At 35.9% G+C, this 24,065-nt stretch overlaps 1 protein-coding gene across 4 annotated transcripts in view; it reads left to right on the top strand.

Moving 5' to 3' along the window:
* MINDY4 (MINDY lysine 48 deubiquitinase 4) overlaps positions 1–24,065 on the top strand; it is a 69,887-nt gene that overhangs the window by 25,783 nt on the left and 20,039 nt on the right. For all 4 annotated transcript variants that reach the window (XM_057398948.1, XM_057398945.1, XM_057398944.1 and 1 more), the window contains 6 exons: positions 921–1,022; positions 2,001–2,064; positions 3,398–3,463; positions 3,715–3,782; positions 20,990–21,053; positions 22,636–22,797. In XM_057398948.1, the coding sequence (XP_057254931.1) occupies positions 921–1,022; positions 2,001–2,064; positions 3,398–3,463; positions 3,715–3,782; positions 20,990–21,053; positions 22,636–22,797 (526 nt within the window). The remainder of the gene's footprint in view (positions 1–920; positions 1,023–2,000; positions 2,065–3,397; positions 3,464–3,714; positions 3,783–20,989; positions 21,054–22,635; positions 22,798–24,065) is intronic.

Raw genomic sequence — 24,065 nt, 5'->3', positions numbered from 1 at the left:
TCTCAGAGCTTGAAATGAGAGGATTAATATTCCTTTCTAATTCTTACCTGAATTTTCAAATTATGAACAACTTCACTGTAAGTGTTTGACTTCAGGCTTCTTCAACAGTCAAGAGATAATTATCATGTTTCCGTACTCTGCTGCGTCTCTCAGACACATAAATTAGTTGCTATGCTTCCCATAAATTTCTGAGTGTCTGCATTAGAACACAGGCAGAAATTAGAGAACGTTGTGATTTTATTTTTTGTACTTGAAAACTCTCACCAGTTATTTCCCATATCTCACACCCTTCAGAAGGAAACATTCTCTAAATGAACATTATATTCAAGGCAGACATTGAACTTGAAAGTCTGTTTAATATTTTGATGTTTGGTGTTCCTTGTTTAGTCTTGCAGATTATTAGATCTTTTACTCAAATGCTGGGAACAGGTTTTGACATAATCTCCCAGGCTGGTAGCACTCTAAGACTGATATTATCTGAATTTCAAAGACTGCCATTCTTGAAGCCCCTAGAGAACATTCCGGTTCTGTGTCTCCCAGGGGCATAGATCTGTTGTTCATTTCTTCAGGCTCATGGATGTTGGGTTTTATTCTTAAATCTTCCAGTTTTCCATTATGTGACTTGTTTATGTGACTGTTCAACACACAGGGTTTTTTTTTGAGTGGGCCATCCCAGTTGTCTCTTTCTTGACTATAGAAGGAACTGAGATACCTAAACTGTTGTTTTCTGGGGGTACTTGCTGGAACCTCATGATTAGGCATTACAACACCTAGTCTCTGAAATAATGCTTTTCTTCTTTTAACGACAAGTATACTATGAATCTGTGTATACTGAAATTGGGGTAGTTTGCCCTCTACTGAGTAAGCTTTCCAACACACATTTTGGTACTTGACTGTCTCTTGTATTTTCTGGACTATAGTTGTCTTCAACCATCAGAAGTTCACAGGACCAAATGCCTTACCATGGCAATTGCAGACATATTGTGGCGTGCAGGAGGCAATGAAAAAGCAATTGTAGCACTGTAAGTAGGGAAAGCAGTTTTAATTATTGAATAATGCTCCTATACTTGTGTCTGTTACATATGTACACAGTTTATAAAATGAAAGTTTTGTCAGGTGTATTTATGCTGTCTAAAATGGTTAGGGAGAAATGCAAAATGTCATTTCTGCTGTCCCAGTAACTGGAACAGAATAGTCAAATTCTTTATAATTGCTGTGAAAGATCCTGTGGATTTCATTGATGCTTAGGATTCCTCCACATCTTTACCTGATTTTTCCAGATGCAGCATTTTGCTCCCAACAGTTTTGTATTGCAGGATATTCTATTATGGGTGGAATTAATTTCATTATGCTATAGATGCCTACTGGTAACTTAGTTTATGCTATGCAATTCCGTTCCTTGTACACAAGACGTCTAACTTTTAGATTGCTGGCTTCGGCTGTACTGGATCCTGCACAGTATTTTTAAGTGAGACAGGTTTTGTGAAACGAGGTGATTTCTTCTATTAAATCAACTAAGATAGCCGTAAAATAACAGAGAGGCTTTTAAGCACAGAATTTCTTCTTCAAACCTGAAATAGAAGCATCAAGTTCAAAGACATTTCAAATGATATTTTGTATATTTCACATTTATAAAATATTTCCTCTGTGATGATATTGTACATATGTTCTTGTGCTTGTTTTAATGTCACTGCTGTAATATTTGTTTCCAATAAAAACACATTAAGATCTTAAATGTATATTTCTAGTCTTTCTGTATAAACATATTAAACAGACTGAGAGAGCTCAGCACTGCTAAAGAATATGCTTAATTGATAAACGTTTGTTTAATATATAATATGAACTTATGTAAGAGGTTCTTTTTTAAAAAAGTGGTTAAAAATGATAATACAAAATCTTTGGCTCATTTTTCAGTTCATATAATAATATGTTGATTTCTCTTTAATACCATTTTGTTCCTTTTAATATGAACTTTGGTTTTGTCTGAATATCCTCTTCAGGCCATCAGGAAGACAGCAGTTCATTCCCATAGGAAAATACAAGGCAGATGGAATCTTAGAAACTGTAAGGCTCTGTGTTATTCAGAGTAACATTCTCCATATCCTCTTTCTACCTTCTGTTATTTTAGTGCAATGAATCTGATTTCCATTGCTCTTTTAGTGTTTTAAAATCTTTTATGTCAAATTAGTTGAGATCCAAAACCCAATAGGAGATAGCAAAATCCTGTAGTCTGTCTGGCTCTGAATTGTCCCAGTGTCTGTGTTTGGACTCCCTGAAGTCCTTTTTGTACCCTATATCTTTCAAGCTTATAAGCTTGCCTACTTTTATTGATATGCAGTAAAAGTGAACGTGGATCAAGTTCACCACCATGGCCATGAGCATCAAAAGGCAGTATATTCTCCTTTGCATTTTTTTTTTTTTTTTTTTTTTAATTCCAGAAGCTCCAAATGGCAAAACGCTCTCCAGTTATGCCTTGTTTCCATCTGAAGCTCTCAAATGGCGTTGCAAACGGTGATGCCAAAACCCAGGCTTTAATGGTTTAAGAAAGTATTACTGGCCTCCTAAATGTAGGAATGAATGTGTCAACAGATTGTCAGAACCGGGCAGTTTTGGAACAGTTGGAAGTGAAGTCTTTTATAAGTAGGGTGAATGCAGCAGAAATCCTTGGCTATAAAATGCTCTTCCAAGAGGCAAGATAAATTATTTAATTAATATGTTAACATAATTCCATGCTGCTGGCTGTTTTGGAGAGCAACTAACACCATTATGCTATCTCTAAGTCCTTCTTATCAAAGGCCATGTGGACATAGCCACAGTGAAAATGTGATGGAAAGCATTATAATCCAGATTGCTCAATCTTTCTGCATACTGTATCTGCAAGACCATAATTTCTGTCCAAATCTGAAGATGGAAAAATAGATAAAGAATGTTGAAGTAAGGGCCTAGATCTATGAACTGTCCTGAACTTCATGTTAAATAGGAGTATTCATGGGAGTATTCTCTGAGTATGATGTGTTCTGATACATGCCTGCTTTAAACGGCTCATCACATAGGTATCAACTCCTGAGCTACTTGCCCATTCTGTCTTCTAAAGCTGCATGTTCTAGGAATCGTTTTTCATTGCATAAACAATGCTTAAAGTTGAATCAAACTGCCTGTTTAAAAAACTTAAAAACAACAAGAAGCAGTATAAAAATTCAGAACATACGAAGTGCTGAGATACAGTATTATACAAGATAACACCGGGAAAAGGTAGATTTTGTTAGATCTTTACTCCATTTTGTTAGCTCAAATCTTTCCATTCAGATTTAAAGCTTTGTCTACTGTAGTTCAGCTTTCAGGTAATAAAAGTGAGTTGTAATTGTTTCAGTTACTTTTTTTTTTTTTTCTTTCCCAGCTAATACTACATAGTGCCACAAGATATGAAGATCTGGTTGTTTTTCTTCAGCAGAATATTCACCAGGTACTGTGTATAGAGAAGACACTAAACCTGTTATAGTTCAACTGCCAGTCTTTCTGTACTTGTCAGTCTCATATCTCCTGAACTTTGTTTCAAACACTATATGGACATGCATTTTAACAAGCAGAAGAGCAAATTCAATTTTAGATAAATGAGAACAATTCTTTCTGCTTTCAGTTTGATTTGCATTTCTTTAGAATATGGCAAAAAATGTACAAAACAAACAAAATAAAACTCATCTTTTTCTTTTTCAGTTTGAAACTGGTCCCTGTGGGTGCATCCTTCTGACTGTGTCTGTCATCTTATCAAGATCTATCAATCTGTGAGTGTCTTTGTATCCCTGTTTTATTAATTGCAAAGTAAACACTCTGTGCAAAGTGAGAAAGCAGCCATAATGTACTTAACTGTCTGGCCTTTTTGATCTATCATGATGTTTACTCTGATAAATATAGGGGAGTAATGCAGATTTATTTTTTTTTTTACACAAGACACTTATTTTTATATGTATATATATATAAATGCTGTTAAAATGGCAGTGATCACTCCACCGTACCTGATACGAAGGACTTAATCTAACATTATGCATCATGTCTCAGGTAGTTGCCTATACTCCCAGTCTTGACAGTTGAAAACAAGACTGTTTTAGAGGGTTATTTATTTAGGTATCTGTCTTAGGTAGAGATGAATAACTTGCTTGTAATGCCCAATCTCTCCATCAATGATGATGATAAAGAAAGGATTGGACAGCTAATTTTTAGGTGGTTATAAGTAATGTATGACAGTTTATGAGTGCAATAAATATGGAGAGCTCTAAGGAGTAGTCAGTATAGGCTCTTTTAAAAACTCATTGAGGTTTCCCAAAGCACAGTTGCAGTTCATTGCTTTGATACAGATTAAATGTATTTCAGTGGTACTGTGAATAGCAGAGTGGGTCAGAATAAAAATGCTTTCTTCATTTTGTCAAATTTCACTTTTGTAAAAATCTCCTAGAGTTATCTACAAGTGAAAAGAACTGTTTCCTGACAACTTGCAGTAATAACTGACGTGAAGAGAGCAGCTGCACTTGAAAGCAGCATGGGGTTTGTTTATGTAATCTTTTATTTCTCTGCATCTCTGCATTGTCTTGAAAGTAAATAGCAACTTAGTCCAAATTTGTGATATGCATTATGTTGCTCACCTACTGAGATTCCTACAAGCATTTGCAGGTTGGATTTTTTTGCTGTTTTGTTGTCATGTCTTCCTTTCGCTTACAGTAACACTACAGGCCATAGGCATGACTCCACTTTTGCACTCTTAACACAAATTATATGATAATTTTATAGCATATGTCATTTATTCTTGTTTTTATGATCTAGTTAGCAGCAGAAAGGTCCAGATAAGTAAAGGTATTTGAGCAAGAATGGTATATTTGGTAGGATCACCAAAAGCAGCAATGTTCCTAGTTGCTCTTGATTGCATTGCTTTGCTTTCTGTAAAATGGTAAACATGCTATAATAATATAAGCACAGAGGTTATATTTTTCATCACCTTTCCATTCTGGACAGATGGATTATGACAAGCTAATCAATCATCTTTGTTTGTCTTTGGGAGGACCTAAGTGACTAAAAGGAACATGAAAATTCCTTGTGGTGCCTCCTTGCATTTTTAGGTATCTAAATATTTTTACAGTTCTGGTCCACAGTGTTAAAATTGTTTATAAAATGTAGCTCTGTTTTGAGGAAGATTCATGACTTTATCACACAAGTTCATTTTAACTTGGTACTGTGTAATACATTGCATTGATACCTATGTTTTGTTTATAAGAAAAAGGATTTTTTATCTGTCACTAGATACAGTGGAGTGTGTTTCCAGACCTCTGCATAATATTTGTTAGAAGTGCAAACTAAATTTTGTTTATGTAATTTTCAGCAATAGATTTGAATGGCTATGTCATAATGCTTCTCTTAGGATATTACAAATATCAAGACAAATAACTCATTGCTCATATCATCAAGAAATATGTACCATTTAGTGAGTGTTAGAAGCATTGTAAGTAATTATTTACATAACTGGCATAGTACTGGATGAATAGTTAGAGACAAATAAGAGTTCGTTTAGGTAATGGAAATTTATCCAGTAATACATCTCCCTGGAATTATTCTTTTTTTTTTTTGGTCATTTTTTTTAAGATAAAGTTAGTGTTTTGTTTTATTTATAAAAAGAAAATTTAATGGCGGTTTCAATTGTCCTGATTTTTGTGTGCATATTCTATTGAGCATGCTAGATTAATTAATTTTAGTTGAGAAGTTGACGTATCTTAATTTCTCAAATAATGTTGAAATGCTTCTGTTTTGGTCAGTGCTTCGTTATGTGCCCACAGTGTTGCCTCACTGGGGTCCCTTTGTAAATAACTCTTCCATAAATAATTGGCATTTCTTGTAAGCAAGTTGAACACTAAGGATGGGAGTGTCTTGAACCGTAGTTATAATTACAACAACATTGTGTAAGATGCAGAAGTTAGTCCACTGAAGCCAAACCAAAGCATTTACATTTGGTTCAACAAAGACTGGCATTTTGATTAACGAATTTTGAAATACTTCTTTCAATCAAAAATATTCTCTGTAATGTTTTCTGTTCCATGAATAATTCCAGTGTTTATTGAAGCTTTCACTTCAGGATATAATAAGAAGAAAATAATAATTCCTTATTTTATATGGTGGGGAAGCATTAATACAAGTTAAAAAGCAGAGCAGTGGATGTGGACTAAGTGGTGAGGTTGATTAATAGAAGGATACGTGCCACTGTATGGAGCCCTGTGCAGTTCAACTTATCCAGAAGTGAACTAGAAGGAGTGCAGGATAATGAGACCACAAAGCTTACAGACTTCCTCCGAGAAGTCACATCTGTGTGCATATGCTTCCCATGTTTATAACAGACGGAAGATGGCATGCAGTTGTGACCATGCCACGTAACTCGGGAGTGCTAGCTGTGGTAGTTGGTGTGGTTCAGAATACTGCAGACCTGTTAGCACCTTCTTAAATCTGTGACTGAATTCTAGCAGTTCATAAGGATCTCGTTGTGCTAATAATGGAGTAATCTCATCTAAGTTTAGCCTTCTATAAATTATGCCAAGTCCAGTCCTCTGCTCTCTCTGTGTTCAGTGAAAGGAGAGAAGCTTCTCTAAAAGAGAGTCATTTCACATGAAAATTAATGTCAAGAAAGGGGAGGAGAATTGCTATGGACAGTGCCTATTTTTTTTTTTTTTTTTGTAATTATTACCGTAAAGAAAGCTACTAGCTAAGACTTACTTCTTAAATGTTTGCTATTTTCAGGGTAATGATCTATCTATTTTTATTTATTTTCTGTGGAAATATTTGCATCTAGGCTTCCTTTATGCTCAAAAAAAGAGGAAAAGTTTATGATTTATTTGACTTATTTTGAATGTTTAGCTTAGAATGAGAGAAATCGTCTCCTGAAATGCTTACTTATCTCCCCTATATAAAAAGGAAATCTGAATAACTTACTTTTATGGAGGCTTTGCACAGTAAACATCAAGTGGTGAAATTAATTCTGCCTTAGAGTGACTGGCTAATAAAATGTTAATAAAATTGTTAATAATGTAGATTATTATACATGATGAAAACACAGTCTCAGCTGTACTTACATAATGATGGGCTTTAAATAGACTATTATAAAAAAGGAGAGAGATTCCGGCACTATTCCTGCTGCTTTAATTATCTGAATATATCAGTTCAATTTTCTATGATAGACAAAAAAGAAAAAAAGTATTGGGCATTACGGTGATAAGAAATGAGGACTAAATAAAAACATGGTAAAGTGTTTGTATTAACATATGGTCTTCTCATGTCTTTATCTAGCATCTAGCCTTATTTCCCCAGGTCAGTAAAAACACATTAGAACTAGAAGACACTGGAAGACAAAATTTCCCTTTAATGTGGACTAGCTTCTATGTGGACAGTTGGAATCTTTCCTTTTTGGCATTAAAGAGGGCTAACTAAGGTGTGATAAATATTTAGGCATCCGTGAAAATGTTGAATAAGGAATGATTATATATTATTTCTCAGGGTCCAAAACCTTGGGTATTGTCATGGAAATGCTCAGGCTTTGATTTTAAAACAAACCACTTTTTTTTTTTTTTTATTACAGCATAAGTAACTTTCACTACTGGGAGATGAGGAAGCCAAAAGTATGAAGAGATTCAAATGAATTTAGGCAAATTACTGGAACATACATGCTTAAGTACTTTTAAATGCTCCTGTCTAGATGTCATCTCCATGTGCCCTGTTTTTGCTGCTGCTGCTGCTGACTGGATGCTGGGATAGGGTGACTTTTGGTCTGGCTCCATAATTTTTACATTGTTACTGATTATTCTTGTAAATGGAAATTCCATATTTCATCCAGGTCTATCAGGCAGTTGTTCTAAATCACTGACAACCTATGTACTTTTATTTAATGAGAACGCATGCCAGGAAATGCAGGGGTTTGCTCTGCTTTGTAGATTTTGGTAATGAGTTTATCATGCTCCATGCACTAATGATCATTACTGGCAGAACTGATAACAAATGGCCAAAGAGGAGTGAGAATTCCTGAGGAAGTTGCTGAGAACGTGGTGTTGTTTCTGGTACAGGAAGGAGCGCTAGTCACTAACAATTGTAACCTCTTTTTTTTTTTTCTCCTTACAACCAGTGAAAAATTAAAAAATAGTGGGCATATTGTACTAGCTCAGGGAACTAACCTTCCTGAATGTGCAAAATGTGTACCAAAATGCTCATGTTAAGAGCTATAAGATATTTTCTGCATACCTCGAAGAGACTGAGCTTAAGGGTGGACTTCAAGCCCCCATGGGGGCCTCGCTGAGATTGGTACATTGCATGTAGGAAAGCTATGAATACTCAGGAGTGGTTTACGCTGACCTGTTAATGGCAGCTTCAGTAAACCCACAGTCTTACTGAAGTTGCAACATGATCACCTCTAACACTTGGCACCTTCCTTACTATGCGTAGTTATGCAAAACCATAGCTGTATTGGGTTGTGGCTGGTTCTGATCCATTCATTGAAAAGCCTTTAAATTTCAGCTTCTTGCCAAACAGTCACAATGTTTTCATTGCCATATTTTTCTTAGTGCACTAATGTTACTGCATAAAACCATCATTACTAGGACTTATTATAACAAAGAACATACTGAGTGAGAAAATGTTTTAGGTCAAATTCCTTTGGGGAAAAGCAATGTTCTGCAGTTTTCATGCTACCTGGAGACAATAAATAGAGGCACATTTGAAACAGACTTACTGTGTTTCTCACAAGTTTGCTGATGAATAGAATTAAAACCAGAGTGTTTGCAGTCTCTTTTGTTGACTCAGGAATTCTTTATCACTTACTGATAGCAGATCACAAATGTAATTCTGCAGTCAGCATTGGTCATTTAGATATCCTTTCCTTTTTCTCTGAATTGTTTGTGTGAGAATAAAGAAAACAGTGGCTTTATCTGGGTGGAGAAAAAAAAGGAAAGTAATTTTGCAAGTCAAGAGGAGGCTGTGCACTTCATTAAGGTTGGCCACATAAACCTAGCAAATATACATGAACACCTTTTTCTTTGTTGTGATGCCACAACTTTAATAACTATCCTTCTGTAGTCTTTACTGCTCCAGAAATGTGCACGTCCCTGTTTCATAATTATTTGTGCTCGTTCAATTTCTGAGTTCTGGGACATTTCGTTCTTTGTTTTGTCTTGTTTTGGTTTGGTTTCAAAAGCCAATGCCTTCTTATTAAATGGAACAAATGACAATTTGATTCCTTATCGGTATAGGACTTCTCACAGCAAATAGGTCTGTCCTTAATTATAGGCAGTTTATCTAGTTCTCTGAAATCTTCTATCAGTTAACAATTTTTACTAAGAAAATCATATAATTAAAACTATGTTGTTCTGTTCCCTTGAACACTTACTTTTCATTCATGGGTACCATTTTGCTGAACTAGGAAAATTAAATTTCCTTCATCTGTCATTCTGATCCAGCCTTGAAATAAACACATGCAAGCATCAAATTGTATTAATAGCTGTCCAGTATACCTATTCCATCTCAAAAAATATCCTTCCCTTTATAAGTGAAGCTAAGCTGCACTTGGCATGTTATAGGGGAGAGAATTTTTGACTTGTTTGAACTTCATGTGACAGGAAAGCCTGGTCAGACAGGCTAAAAGACCAGTGGCTACAATTGCTCTCTGGCTATGCAGAGTATCTCACTTCAGCATTTACATAACTAATATACCATCTTTAATTAATAACTTGCTCATCTCAGGAATTTAGTTTTTAAGTACTTTGAAGATGTTGAATGAACTATGCATTGTTATCACTATTATGGCCTGTACTATGCTCAGATATATCCTATTGTCAGCTTGGATTTGATTATGTAATTCTTTCTCTGGTTGCAAGCCATATTCCAATAATCTTCCTGCTTTGGTCAATAGGCAAACTATTTTTATAACTTTTTTTTTTAAATATAATAGTTCTGTCTTTATTCATCTCCACAGGACAGCATTTCACTGTGAGATATAGTGTTGTATATGTACATTTAGTATTTATAGTAATGTAATACCTATGGGCTGTAATAAAGATTAGAAGCTGTTCCTGGCAAAGAGTCAGAAGGGGTAAAGCTCCATCTATAGTCACCTTGGCATTTCACCTCGTACACCCCAATGGCTCTGACCATGTACGCACTAATTTACAGGGTAGACAGGTGTGTTCATCCTTGTTTCACACAGGAGAATTTTACTTCCGCTTTTCTGCATGATAAAGAGTATATATATATGAAATTGCTATGGGTCACACGCCACCTGTCCTCAAGATCAGTTTTTTGATGTACTTCCTAATACCTAATCCAAATGTCCCTATGGCAGTTTAAAGCCATTCCCCCGTATGCTATCCTACCTGCCCTTGTAAAAAGTTCCTCTCCAGATTTCTTGTCAGCCCCGTTAAGTACTGGGAGCTGCTTTAAGTTCTCCCCACAGCCTTCTCTTCTCCAGGCTGAACAACTGCAGCGCTCTCAGGCTGTTTTTATAGGAGAGGTGCTTCAGCTCTCTGATCATCATTATTATAATATCTTATTATTACGATTCTATCCCTGCCCATGGCAGGGGGGTTGGAACTAGATGATCTTAAGGTCCTTTCCAACCCTAACTATTCTATTATTCTATATTATTATTATGCTACAATTATTATTGTAGTAACCTGTATCAAGCCTTTTTTGTTCTGCATCCTTTTCTATACCCTTTCTGTATCATTTACTGTGACATAACCCCGATTCTGACATGTTACTTGACTTTTAATCTCTTTTAGTCACGTAGGACATTGGAAAAGCAAGAAACACTCTGCTGGTACATGAATTGCAGGTGGAGAAATGGGTTCTCCGCCCTCAATCCACTTTCCTTAAGTGACACCTTTTCCTGTCTCAGAGACAATCTCTAATTTAGAGTTCCCCTAAAACGCACCTACTCTCCTCATGCTCTTTGGCTGGTGAAGAAAGGCTTTCTGTGAAATCATCGCTAGGCTTGTCCAAGGATAAAAGCAATTACAACTTCACAAAGGAGATCCAGTCACGTGGGGCATACTCTGCTGTTGATAGAAATATGTTTTTCTATGAGCCCATTTTCTGGGAAAAACTTTTCAGAGGTAGTGCCCCCACCCCTATCTGAGAATGCCTGGGACACCAACAGCCAGGGGAAATTACGTGTGTGAGCAGTTTTCACTCAGTGTTTACAGTTATGTAATATAAATAGATGTCATCATGTATTTTACAGCTTAGTCTTTTGGTGTTTGAAAAAGATGGGGAAGCAGCTATTTTTAAGGGGAAGCAGCTGTCAATTACGTTACTATGCTGAAAAACAAGCAGCTTGACCTAACTGAAAAATCCGTATATGAGTGTCTCAGATCTGTCCAAGAAACATTTGTGATTTTTACAACATGGAGGAAGCATGAGATTAGATGTACCAAGAACAGTGGCAGGAGAGCAAATAGGAGAGTTTTTGTGGGATCCAGTCCTTGGTAGGGAAGAATTGAGTCCTTTTTTGTTTGGGTAAGTGATCTTCTGTACCTCCTGCTTGATAGGTTGAATGCGAGTCATAATCTTCAGGATCTTCCTTATTTTTGAGGCTCTGTTGTGGGAATTAGGCAGAGGCCCTTCTGTTTGGAGTGTTCACTGGGCAAGAATGACTTGCTGCATTAATAAATATATTGATAGATGTAGCACCATAATGAACCTTAGATTGCAGCTTCAGCTGCTAAGAGGCAATAAAGAAGGCAGTTTGCTTCAGAGAAGTTAATGTTTTTCCTCCAAAGAAAGACAACAAGACAGGGATAATAAGTGAGACAGCCTTAGCATTATTTGAAGGAGGATGCGAGACCAAGGTTTGAAACTACAAGGTTTATATTCTTTCAGAAGTGAATATGCTGTGGAATATGTTGCTGTATAAAATGCTACCTTATAACACTTGAGAAAGAGGGGACTCAGGGAAAAAAGAGTAAAGACAGAGATGATGGTAGAATGGGATTTTGAAGATGAGATACATGAAAGGAGATTAGGGTCTGACACAACACAATTATGTAAGCTTCTGTCAAATAAGATAGGAAGATAAGGAAGCTGTGTAGCCTGCTAGATGAGGAACGTGACCCAGGTGGAATCATGAACACAAAGAAAAGGAACAGTTGAATTAGGTTTGAAGAAGTTTACTGCACTGAAGAAGAAAGATTACTGGTAAAGGAAACCAAAATAATGAAACAGAATTAAGCAAAAAGAAGAATCAAGAAGACAAAGAGTTTGTAATTCTGTTTGGCATCTTGCTGGGTAAGAGACTGGTATATCTGGAAATAATGCAAAAACTAAAAATAAAAAAAAAATGGTGTGTGTGTGGGAGCTAGGATTTGCACAGAGAATGGAGACAGACATGTGACTCCTTTCCTTTTTAAGAAAACCTGTCACCAAGTGTGGGTGCACAGAACAGAAAGTGGACTGTATACTGAGTGATAGCAAATTTGATGTGGCTATGCAACAGAAAGATTTCTTATGGCAACAGGGGAAAATTATCCAGGTTGTTCCCCCAACACATCCAGTTCTTTGTAGAACAGATCAGAATAAATCATAAAGCTGAGGAACATGTGTGAAGAGAAGGAGGCTTATTAATTAATTCTCTGGAAAATTTTCTGATGTCTAAAGAAAGAGTGAAAAGGAATGAAAGAAGTGTGGTGAGCAATAAATAGGTCTAGCTCTAATGGTCTGAGTCTTGATGTTGGAAAATACAGAAATAATGTGGTTCAAATGAGGTCAGACCCAGACCTTGAGTCATGGAAAATAAACAAGAAGTAATTTCCTTATCATATCAATAAAAAGATAGCAGGAAAAGATGTGAAGTTTCTGTGTAGGGTGGATGTGGCTGATATTAGAAATAATTTAAGGAATGCTCCAAATCTGAATTATTATTCTGCTTTACATTTCGGTAAGGAAAACAGCATGGTGTAAAGTCAGGATAAATAATTGGAATCCATACCTAGAAATGGAATTAATTTTGTGCAAGGTAGTAATGAACCTTAAAAAGTGATGGCTACACTATCTGAAGGAAAAAAATAACCATGCATCTGTTTGCCTATATCTCATTCATAGATTGTGTGAGACTTCCTGAGCTCTCTCTCGCTTTGTAAGACTTTAGGAATAGACTTGATCCTAAAAGCTTACATTCTTGATCATACTATACTACTTGTCCTGTTAAAACATACTGTAACCTTGCATCTCTGGTGCAGTAAGTCTGGAGGAGTGGGTGCTCTTCATCTTCAAATACTGAAATAACTGGCATCTCAGGCCATATAAAAAATGACGATGCTTAATACCTTTTTACAATAGAGGTCACCATATAACTGTGTAATAGCAAAAAATGCTTACATTTTAAAAAGGTGCAAAAGCAGACAAAGCAACTTAGTTTCTGTCTCTTCAGGTTGTAAAGCTTTAGGAAAAATTCTGAAAAGAGAGTAAGTAACTACAGAGATAAATAGAAAATGGCAGAGAATGCAGTCTGATTTTACAGAAGGAAAGTTATAGAAGACAGAACTAATATTTTGCTTTGATGAAAGAGCTGCTTTTTTAAAGTGGGAAATGAAATAGATGTATTCTATCTGAACTTCAGTAAAGCATGCAGTTGTAGTACCAATATGTATTTTAATTAATACCAAATGAGAAGTTATTTGCTGATGTGAAAATAAAAGGTCTTCTTTTAAAAATTGTGAAAGAAAGGGACTCTGAAAAGAGTTATCAGCGTGGGGAGGGTTACCGATGGAATTCCTCAGTGCTCAGTCCAGGATTAAACTCAATTTTTGTTCCCTACAGTAAAGTTGGAAAAAGGGAGTGGTGTGCTAATGAAATGTAATGGTGACTCAAAAGTTGAAAAAGGCACTGTCAATAGAGAGAATAAATCGTGTTGTACAAAAAGTGTTGGCTCAGTCTCACGATGAGGGCAATAAAAAAAGAATTTATTTTGACGACAAAAACCAGAAGGTCATACAAACAGAGAGTACTCACTACTGTACTGTGGGGTTTCACAGGTAGTAAATGGCAGGATGAGGAGTTGAGAACAGTAGTGGAGCACATAGTGACTTTAAGCCCTCATTATAAAATAGAATTGGATCTACTCTTAGGGTGTGTCAGCATTAAAAGTTTTAAGAGGTGAAGAAATATTAATAGATTGTGCAAAGCCCTGATGTGTCATTGAAATACCATGTCGAACTGGGGTCAGCCGTTAAAACTGAAGAAGCGTAGGGGAAGACCAGGGGAATGAGAACTCTGTCTTACAAAAAAACCCAAATTTTTGATATTTTGTAGCCTAAAAAACTAATTTTAAAAGGATACATAACTATTTTGTAAAAAGTGGGAAGGTAGCAGTTGTAAGTAAACAAGGACTGGGAAAAGTTATTTTATTTAAAGAACAATATTAGCACAAAATTAAAGTGTATCAGTAAACTTAGACTGTGAATCAGTAGATTAAGTGTAACTAGATTTCAGGTTGCTGCACTGCTATTGAGAAAAGTATGGAAAGCCAAGAAAGAAGCTAAGAAATGTGATTTTCTATGGAAAAGCGTAACTGGGATGGCGGATTTTACCTGCCAGATGCAGAGAACATCATCTTCCTTTCTTCCCCCTCTCCGCAACTCTGCTTTGTCCCAGTGTGAGATAGTCTACACCATGGTTAATATAAACACAGAATATTGTTCTCAGAAGTATCTGAGATTACTAACCCCTTAGTTCCGTAAGACTGTCCATATAGGATCAAAGAAAAGGTCCATCTAGCCTACTAGCCTGTCTTTGATAGTAGAAAACTGTGGTTGCTGTAGGAAACTGCTAAGAAATGGGGTGAATATAGAGAAATTATTCTTCTGGTATATTCTCCATGTTTCCGATAGTCTCAGAGTTCAGAGACTTCCTAAACTGGTAGTTGTATCCGGACCACTGAGTTTATTAGCCCTTGATGAACCTATCCTCCATGAATTTTTCTAAAACCTTTTTGAACCCTTTAATTCTTTTGGCCTTCACAACATCCTGTGGCAGTGAGTTCCCCAATGTAGTTATGTGTTTTGTGAAAGAATTTTTCCCTTTGTTTGCTTGAACTGCTTGCCCAGTAAGTCTACAGAGTGTTGCCTAATTCATGTTACAAAAAGTAGTGAGTAAATGTTCCTTAATCATCTCCTTACCATTGAGGAGTTTTTGAACTTCCGCTGCAGCTCATCAATTGCTCCTTTTGTAGGGAAATGGTCCTCATCTGTGTAGTCTCTCCTGATAGGAAAGCTGCTCTGTAACTTGACAGTGGTTTCTTCTGACCATCTGAACTTCCTCTGATTCTACTACATTTAAATGCTCAAGTTCTCTTACCTTTGAGCTAAAAATTATAGCAAACTGACTATTTGAAACCAGATGTTCATGCATTGCTTTTAATTGGCTTGTCCAACTGAGGAGTCTTTTCAAAACTGGCTACAGGGTGTTGTCATTTCTATAGCAACCTTATTTCTCAGCTTGCAATCTAAAACAAAAAAAATTAACTCAGCCTATCTACACTGCCAGCATATTTGTGAGTATGATTTATGTGTCCAGTGGTCCCTGGTAAATAGCAATTAGACGGTAATACCCAAGTCCTGGCAGGCTCCCTTTATGTTCATCAGATAGAAAAATGGCATTTTACAGTACCATTTTTTCCTCTACTCTGAAATTATTTAAGCAAAGTCACATAAATTACCTTCAGGGTTCAGTTTCTCACCATGTACAGAAATGTGAAGAAGCCCAGAGTGATTAGCTGATGTTTATTTGCTTATCTTTAGATATAAAAAAAAATCAGTGATAAGAAGCCAATCCCTAGGTGATTGATTAGCTTTTTCATCTTCCCAATCTTTTTTTTACAACTTTCTTCAGGAAATCAAAGCATTCCAGAAATGAACTCTTTTGATTTTAGGGACATGAAGTATATTTATTAAAAAGACTCAAAAAAATGTGAAAGAATGATTCTACTACAAAAAATCTGTCAAGTTTCAGTCAATGTACTGTCATACTGTGTACTATTCAGCTATTTGCTAAACACAACGTCACACGCTTAAGCAGATCCTGGTTTATTATCTTAATGTGCTGCGCTCAGGAAGACATGCTACAGTCAATGAGAAAGATAATCTATTTTTAAAAATGAAATAGTGGGTTGGATATGCCAATAGATTAATCACTTTTCACATCAAATCTATTTCTCTGAAATATAAATACTTCCTATAGTGTGCTAGCACCCTGTGACAGCAGAGCTGATGAATTAAATGTGAATTAAATGTGCATGATTGCCTCAGGATCTGTGCATTCTAAGAACTTTGTGAGATTAGCAGGTATGTGAAAAAATGGTCAATAGAGATTGAAGCCAGTTCTTTTGCTGGTTTGAATCCCTTTTTTCAGAGGGGCTCTTTCCTTCTTTTTTGAACATTCATTTGAAACCTTTGCAGTGTGCCAGTATAAAAAAAAATATTATGGAACATTTACATAATAAGCGAGTCACCCATCCTGTCATTTTCCACACCCCCATTGTCATTATTTAAAATCCTTATGCTTGAAGACTAGTTTTTCTCCCTCCCAACCCAAATTCTATTTTTGGAGTAGACTTGTAATTGTGTGTTTGTTAATATAGCTGTCTGTTGCCATGAACAAAGTGAGGTAACCAATTTTCTATTACAGCTTAGCCACAGAGTTAAGGACTGTAAAACAGCTAGCACTTACTTGAATGCACCTTTTATTTTTTTGTTTGCTTTATATTGTTTTATTTTGTTCTCCTATCAAGCCAAACAATATTTAGGGTAAATAACTGATACAAACTAACTTGTATTCTGATAATCTGGAGTTATTCCTAGCATTACAGTTTGTATGTGGCTTTTGTATTTAATATTCAATGCTCAGAATTTCTCCATTTAAACTTGGCAAGAATTTTCCTGGAAGCAAATTGAGAATTAATGTGTAGGAAACATTTTTTAAATGTCTTATTTTCTATCTCAGTATTATTTGCTAAGAAAACATTCATATGATTACAGATTGTGTTATATTGTTGCATCCAGTGCTCAAAATGTTTATATTATTGATTTATATTTATGCACTTTCAAAACCTTACAGTCTATACAGTCTATACAGATCACTGTAATTAATTTTATTCATTTACCATCATTGCTAAGGTTTATACTGCCATTACAGTTTCTTCTAATTCTGGTATTTTTGACCATCTGTCTTAAACTCTTAGGCTATTTTTTAATAATTTGTATGTCCCAGAATGGATGAATGATTTTAAAACATGAGACAGATTCATAATAAGAACCATAATGGCTACCTTGAAGTTAGCAAGTTACGGCAGTATGTCTGTGACAATTCAGTCCATCAAAGTTCGGGCTCAGAACGTTAAAATCTTCAGTACCTTACATCCTTAACAAATGCATTATTTATAACTTGAAACTAACAGTTTCAACAAAGCTGAAGGTAAACACAGAATCACCAACGGGAGCATGGAGAGGAGCATGAGATTTATAATATGTAATGATATTTTTTTGGAAAGGCCGTTTCAGGCATTCCTGCCCTAAAACCAGCAGCATTAAGAACCATGAAAAAATATGTATAATTCATACCAGATGTATTTTGTTGATTTCTGTCATGATGAGATTTCTCCATTGCTTTAGATACTTGTTCAGAAGCCACATTGCACATAATTTTTTTTTTTTCCCATAATGACATTCGTTTTATGTGGTAATAATGTAAAAAAAAATGTTTGTTGCATGCTGAGCAAAAGACAGCTAAGCCTTAGGATAGAGGTACCTCATCCTGATCACCCTCTAAGGAGGGATAAAAGAAGATTTAAATATAAATATTTTTAAAAAGAACAGTACAAAATTAATGAACTATGTGGAAATAAGTTTTGCCAAGTTATTTAGTTTCTCTGAGTGTATAAAAATACATCTGCAGTTTGTCAAGAAATCAGAAAAGCTGGACTAAGTAATCCCAGCACTGCTGAATGGAGGATTCAGCAATTCAAGGGTCCCAGGGCAAAAACTGAAACAGACAAAAGCTGAAACTATGACTTTACACACATTGACAAGTGTGTTAATCTGAGTGTATTTGTTGCTGTCTTTCTCTCGTCTCAACAGGGTTCTTCAGCTGTAGCAGAAGCCACAGCTTCACTCACTGCATAGAGAATTCCAGCTCTTTCCTCCCAGGTTTCAGTGCAGACATAAGCCACATTGCCCACATTACAACTGGTAATAAAAATCAAGCTGGGATATCTTACAGAGTGATTTGGAATTTAGCAGATTATAGTGACAGTTTTTTGATTATGCATCAACTCAGGAAATGATTCCTGCTGAAGATTTTGCATAAGCATGTTTGAACACATGCTGAATAATAAGTATTTGTCCAGGAGATTTTAAAAATCAGTATCTTGCCTTCTGACTGAAAAGGTTGTTTGGGGGGGGGGGGTTGGTGGGCTTTTTTTTCCCCACAAACTTTATAGTATTACCAGGTGAGGCAAACTCCACCACTCTGTGCCAGCGCTCACCATATTTTTAGCTCATTCCAGTTACAATTGTGTATTACCATGACACTGGAAAATACTGATAATGTAGCACCAGGAAGAAATATTTGCCATTAACACTGTTCTCTTTGGTTGTGTCTTTTTACTGACCTATGATTCTGACAAAGGAGCATGCAGAGCATTGGACTGTAAATTGAGAAGGAGGGATTCAGTAGAGTCAAGCCTTTAACTCATTGTATGATGATGACTAGGACCCTGACAAGTCTCCTGGCTTAAAATTAATGGGATTGTCCACTTTAAAGTGATTTAAAAATTATAAGTGGAAAATTGCATGTGGGGACATAGTAGTCATGAATTAGTTTTGTTGTTCTGTTTGAGAGCCAGAACACCAGAATGCACAAATGCTTCATATTTGCTCGTCATTAATGAACGTCTTCACAGCCTGGAGAAAACAAAACACCTTATTATCATTATCTGATATTTTTATAATACATAAAGTGTACTTGCCTTTTGTTAATACATAATAAATACACCTGCACAGAAGCTAGTCTTTGGCAGGTATGAATAATAATCTTAAAGCCATTTAGAATAGGTATAAAGCTCGTAGCTATATGCCTGATGTTTGTTTCCTCATTAGCAGAGTTGATTTGAAAGGCAGATGTTCTTCTTCTTGAAAATCTGTGATACACCTCTAAACTCCCATATTGTTTTTACCTACAGAAGAAATTAGAACTTCCTCCTATTGTCTTTGTCGTATGTCCCATCGTCCCTAACTGACGCATATTGTATAGTCTACTTGTTTCAAACAAGGTTATGGCGTTTTCAAGATGAAACTGTTTCTAAAACTAAAAAATGGCCAAAATCCAAAGATTATTATCACCTCATCCATTCCTTGCAGTGTTGCATGAGAGAATTTTCCATATCACAGGCACTCTTTCTGTGGACTTTTCTTTGATTTCGCACTAGAAAAAGATATTATTGTGGCACTTTGTTATGATTACCTTTAAAACAATTTTTTTTTAAAGGGTGTTGTTATTCAATGGCTATGATGTTTTGAATGTTCTAAGTATCATTAGAGCTGAAAATCATATATTATATTCTGATCTTGGCGTGCAAGGAAATCATAATTATGTAAAGTTTGTGATGAAGACAGGGCATGTCCCAGCTTATTACGTAAGAAATCAATTTTTTTAGCAGGCCATGTATAGCAATGTTGAAGGGAAGTTCCTAGCTAGCTTTACTCTAACCATATAAATTCAACTCCTAAGTTTTTCGCAAAAAAAAAAATTCTTTAAAAAAATAATTGTGCTAATTGCCTGGAAATATAAATATTTGGGTGCATAGAAAATTTTACAAGTAAGTCAAATGAGAATGAAAAGGCCAGATGTATATAGAATTGCTAAGTTTTTGGTTGATGATCATTCAGGCATTCTCTCTATCTTTGTAACAATACCAAAATAAGAATGTAGCCAAAACAATTGTGATTAATGTATTCTGAAGGGAAATAGCTTTTTTATGAACCATAGAATTAACCAATTGAGTCTATTGCCATATCTGTCCCAGCATACAGTACGCTGTTTTTTCTCAACGCTGTATTAGACATTTATTGATGTGTAAAATAATGTTTTCAATTACATTATATCTGCAGGATAAAATTATCAGAGTTGCAGTTTTTAGGTCATTAACCAATCACTAATTCAATAACTCCAGTAGTTATGCAAGAAGGAACTTAGTTTGGGGACATGCTACTCCATATTTATCAATAATGCAGTTTCATGGGCATTTTGATATCATAAGGTAGAAAAAACGACCACACAGCAGTATTATGAATGCATAGACCTCGAGTTGTTTTGGTTTTTAATTCTCTTCTTTTCATGGACCATATAGTATATATATTATATAATCAGTTTGTGGTGGGTGTATTCCAAGTACTAATGATAGTAATAATACATGCACATATTTGTGAGAACATCTTATCTGAGTACTGGAGTAGGTTGCCCAGGTAGGGTGCAAGGTCTACCTCTTTAGAGGCATTCAGAATGCATCAAGACATGGTCCTGGGCAACTGGCTCTAGGTGGCTGTGAGCAGGACGGTTAGACATGGTGACCTCCAGTGGTCCCTTCCAACCTCAACCATTCTGTGACTCTGTAACTCTGTAAGACAAGTAGTCCAGTAGTTCTAATTTCTAAAATTTTAACTAGTAGTGACAGTGGCTTTACAGCTATTTTCTTCAGTCTAGCTCTAACCAACTTTTACTTGCCACAGGTTTAGCTGATATATACTGTCCATGCAAAAATCACCTTGAAAGGATTCCAAAATCAAGAACTATATTTATGGTTGGGAAACCAGTTTGGGATTTCTTCTCAAGACTTAGAAATGTTAAGTCGAATGAAAAAAAAAAAGGAATCCTATTTAAATTTGTGTTCTTCACTCTTAATTTAATTGTATTCTCCACTCCTTTTCAGGGTGCGCAATGATTTTGACGTGCTTACAAACCGGTTGATTGGAAGCCATGGCTATTGTACTCAGGTAGGTTAAGCATGTGGTCTTTGGGGATGTCATACAACCTCTGCGTGCAGAACTGTGAACTGGCCTCTGGAAAGAGATGGCATTTGTTATTTTAAATTTCTAATGTTTTTCATTTTTCCCCATGATGTCAAAAACTTTCATCCTTTATTCTTTTTTCTTTCTTGTGTTTTGGCATATTGTTAGCTTTGCTTTCAGAGCCTCTGCTTTTTGGCATGGTTTTCTGGTCCATGTGTGTCTGTACCCATATGTGCATGTGCTGATACTCCTCTCATCCACCTCTTTCATCCTCCTTACTTGATTTCAGTGCTGAGATGCCACTGAGACTGCAAACTGTGTTTCCTCCCTGCCATTTTGGAAAGGTGACTGGGGTTGCATGCCTGCTAGTACAGCTCCTCTGTAAATGGTCATTTCCCAACTAACTGCTGGAAAACTCCTCAAACTGGAAATACTGATGACTTATAGATGTGTCTAAAAGACACGTAGTGCATGTTCTTCTCTTCTACTGTTGCTAGAAGACTTTTAGACTGTGATTACACAGTCATTTGTCAAGAAGGTCAAGTGGAACATCACTGGCAGATTAGGTGTCCTGAAAACACCAGGAAGAGCCTATAAACTTTGGGGTGTCCTTCAGGAGAAACATGGGGCTATAAATGTGTGCAGTATTTTTCAAATCATACATCAAGTTCAAACTGGCAATACCATTGCTATTCAAGTCTTTGGGTATGGTAATATGGACTATTTTTTCTGGAAACATTCTTGTTATTTTCCATCATGTTTCTTGACATATGTTATTTATTAGTAGTTAGCTTGTTCATTGCTGTAGCACATTCTGCTGCTAGATGTTGTTACATGCTGTTACATCCTAGCTTGCCCTTGTGGGATCTTACACAAACAACTCGTCTAGTATCTCTGCTCCTTAAACTTTACACACATTCACAAGGGCACATGCACACCCCTCCACCCTCTCACACGTATTTAGACACTGACACACCTGTATTTCCAGTCCAATTGGAGAAGAAGTAATCAACAATCTGTTATAGTAAGTACATTAGTGATGAGGAGCAGATGTGAAGCCATATGGGTGAATGTCTTACTGAATGAGTCTTAAATTCATCCAGGAATAATCAGTGAGAAAGAAATAATCTTTTAACACATCTTGTCCAACATAGAAAATTCATCACTAAGCACATGCAGAAATATCAGATAGTACTGTATAGACTATTAATTTACATCATTCATGCTGTAGCTTTAATTGTAGAGCAAAAGGGACACCAAAATGTTTGAATTTTTTAAAAAAACAACAGAAGGTTGAGAGCAGTCTGCCTCTGGAAAGCTGAACACTGAAAACTCTGCTAATATTTTCTCATTTGACTTTGGGAGTAGACTTTAACCTAAAATTTCAGGGGAAAAAAAAAATGTAAGCAATCCTAATCCTTACGCTAAATTTAAAGCCACCACAAAAATAAGGGTCAGGTGCATGTGTAACTATTAGTCCTGAATTAATCTTCTACTGATATCTGGTAGAGACAAGATGTTTACTGGGATTTGCTTATTTGTTTGTTTTTCGACATGTCACAAACAGGAATTGGTGAACTTGCTTTTGACTGGAAAAGCTGTGTCCAATGTTTTCAACAATGTGATAGAGCTGGACTCTGGAAATGGCAATATCACAATTTTGAAAGGTATCACAAGCCGCAGTGATATTGGTTTGCTGTCGCTCTTTGAGCACTATGATGTTTGTCAGGTATGCTTTCTATTATTTTGATTTTAATTAAAAGTGACACAATTACATTTTAAATTAGCTTGGAGTGAGTATATCAGCTAAGAAATTATGGCCTTGATTCATTTGCTCACTCAGAGGCGTCTAGTGCTTGTTTTAGAGCGTGGTCACACTTCTGGATGAAGGTTCTGTGTTACTGCTGCCACCCCTTGGTAAATGACTTGAGTGATCTATAGATTCTCAAGTCATACATGCCTGTATCATTTTTTAACTGATCTCCTAAAGAAGGAGTCAGCTTAAACTAACACTGGTATTTAAGTGGCTGCCATAGAGATTTGTATAGGTGAACTAGGAACTGCTCAGTGCAGTCTGTGGGGCTGAAAGCTGCTCAGCAGACTAAACATAATTATGTGCTCTAAGCTGAACAGTCTCCCTTGACTGTATTCACTAGATCTCCACTGAGAGAGATCTAGTGGAGTTGAGACACCTAGCTCACATTTGGGCACCCATGTCTTAGTCATGTATATGTAAACAGCTGAATCTGGAGCAGAAACTCACCCTAAGAATTTAGTTTTCCACAATTTCCTATGTCATGGGGGACCAGATTGATTGAATCCTCTACTCTATGCTGTAATGGTGGTCATATTGTATTAACAGTTAAAAAAAGGGGGAGGGGAGGCAATTAAAATACGTGTCAATATAATGGGAATTGTCCTTTTAATGTCTTTGAAATTAGTATTTTAATTATAGTAATCATGAAAATTAAAAGGTAGATTAAACATTTTAAATTTTGACAGCCATTAATTTACCTCTGGAAAACCTTGTATAAGGATTTCAGTGGTTCTCCATCAATAGACATTGTCATCAAGATTGACATCTTTCCAAAAAACATGCTCTTAAACAAGCAGTCTTGTGTTTGATGCAAGGGTATTATTTGAAGTTCTCTTGCTTGTGGTAGATGCTAGATTAGATAATTGTAACAGTCCCATTTGGATTTGCAGCCAGTGCCTCTACCAACATTTGAAAGTGATTAGCAAAGAATTTGTTTGTACTGATCTAATATAAATGTGTGACTGAAAGCAAAGCTTGATTTTTAACTGTTTTCCATATGGCTAAAGTCAGTAATGTTTTTCTGCTACTGACAGATTATGATTTTTGTTATTCTTAACTAATGAAGTCCTTTATTCACAAGATTATAACAAGGCTTAAATTCAGTCAAGGCAGCATATCATTGTATCCAAAACAGATTATTTAATTTGGAACAAACTGGAATAAAAATAAATTAGCTTCTG

Source organism: Pezoporus wallicus, unplaced genomic scaffold (assembly GCF_028554395.1).
Source record: "Pezoporus wallicus isolate ANWC-B61680 ecotype Strahan unplaced genomic scaffold, APGP_CSIRO_Pwel_v1 contig_3487, whole genome shotgun sequence".
Taxonomy (NCBI): Eukaryota; Metazoa; Chordata; class Aves; order Psittaciformes; family Psittacidae; genus Pezoporus; species Pezoporus wallicus.
This window is presented reverse-complemented; position numbering and strand designations above follow the sequence as displayed.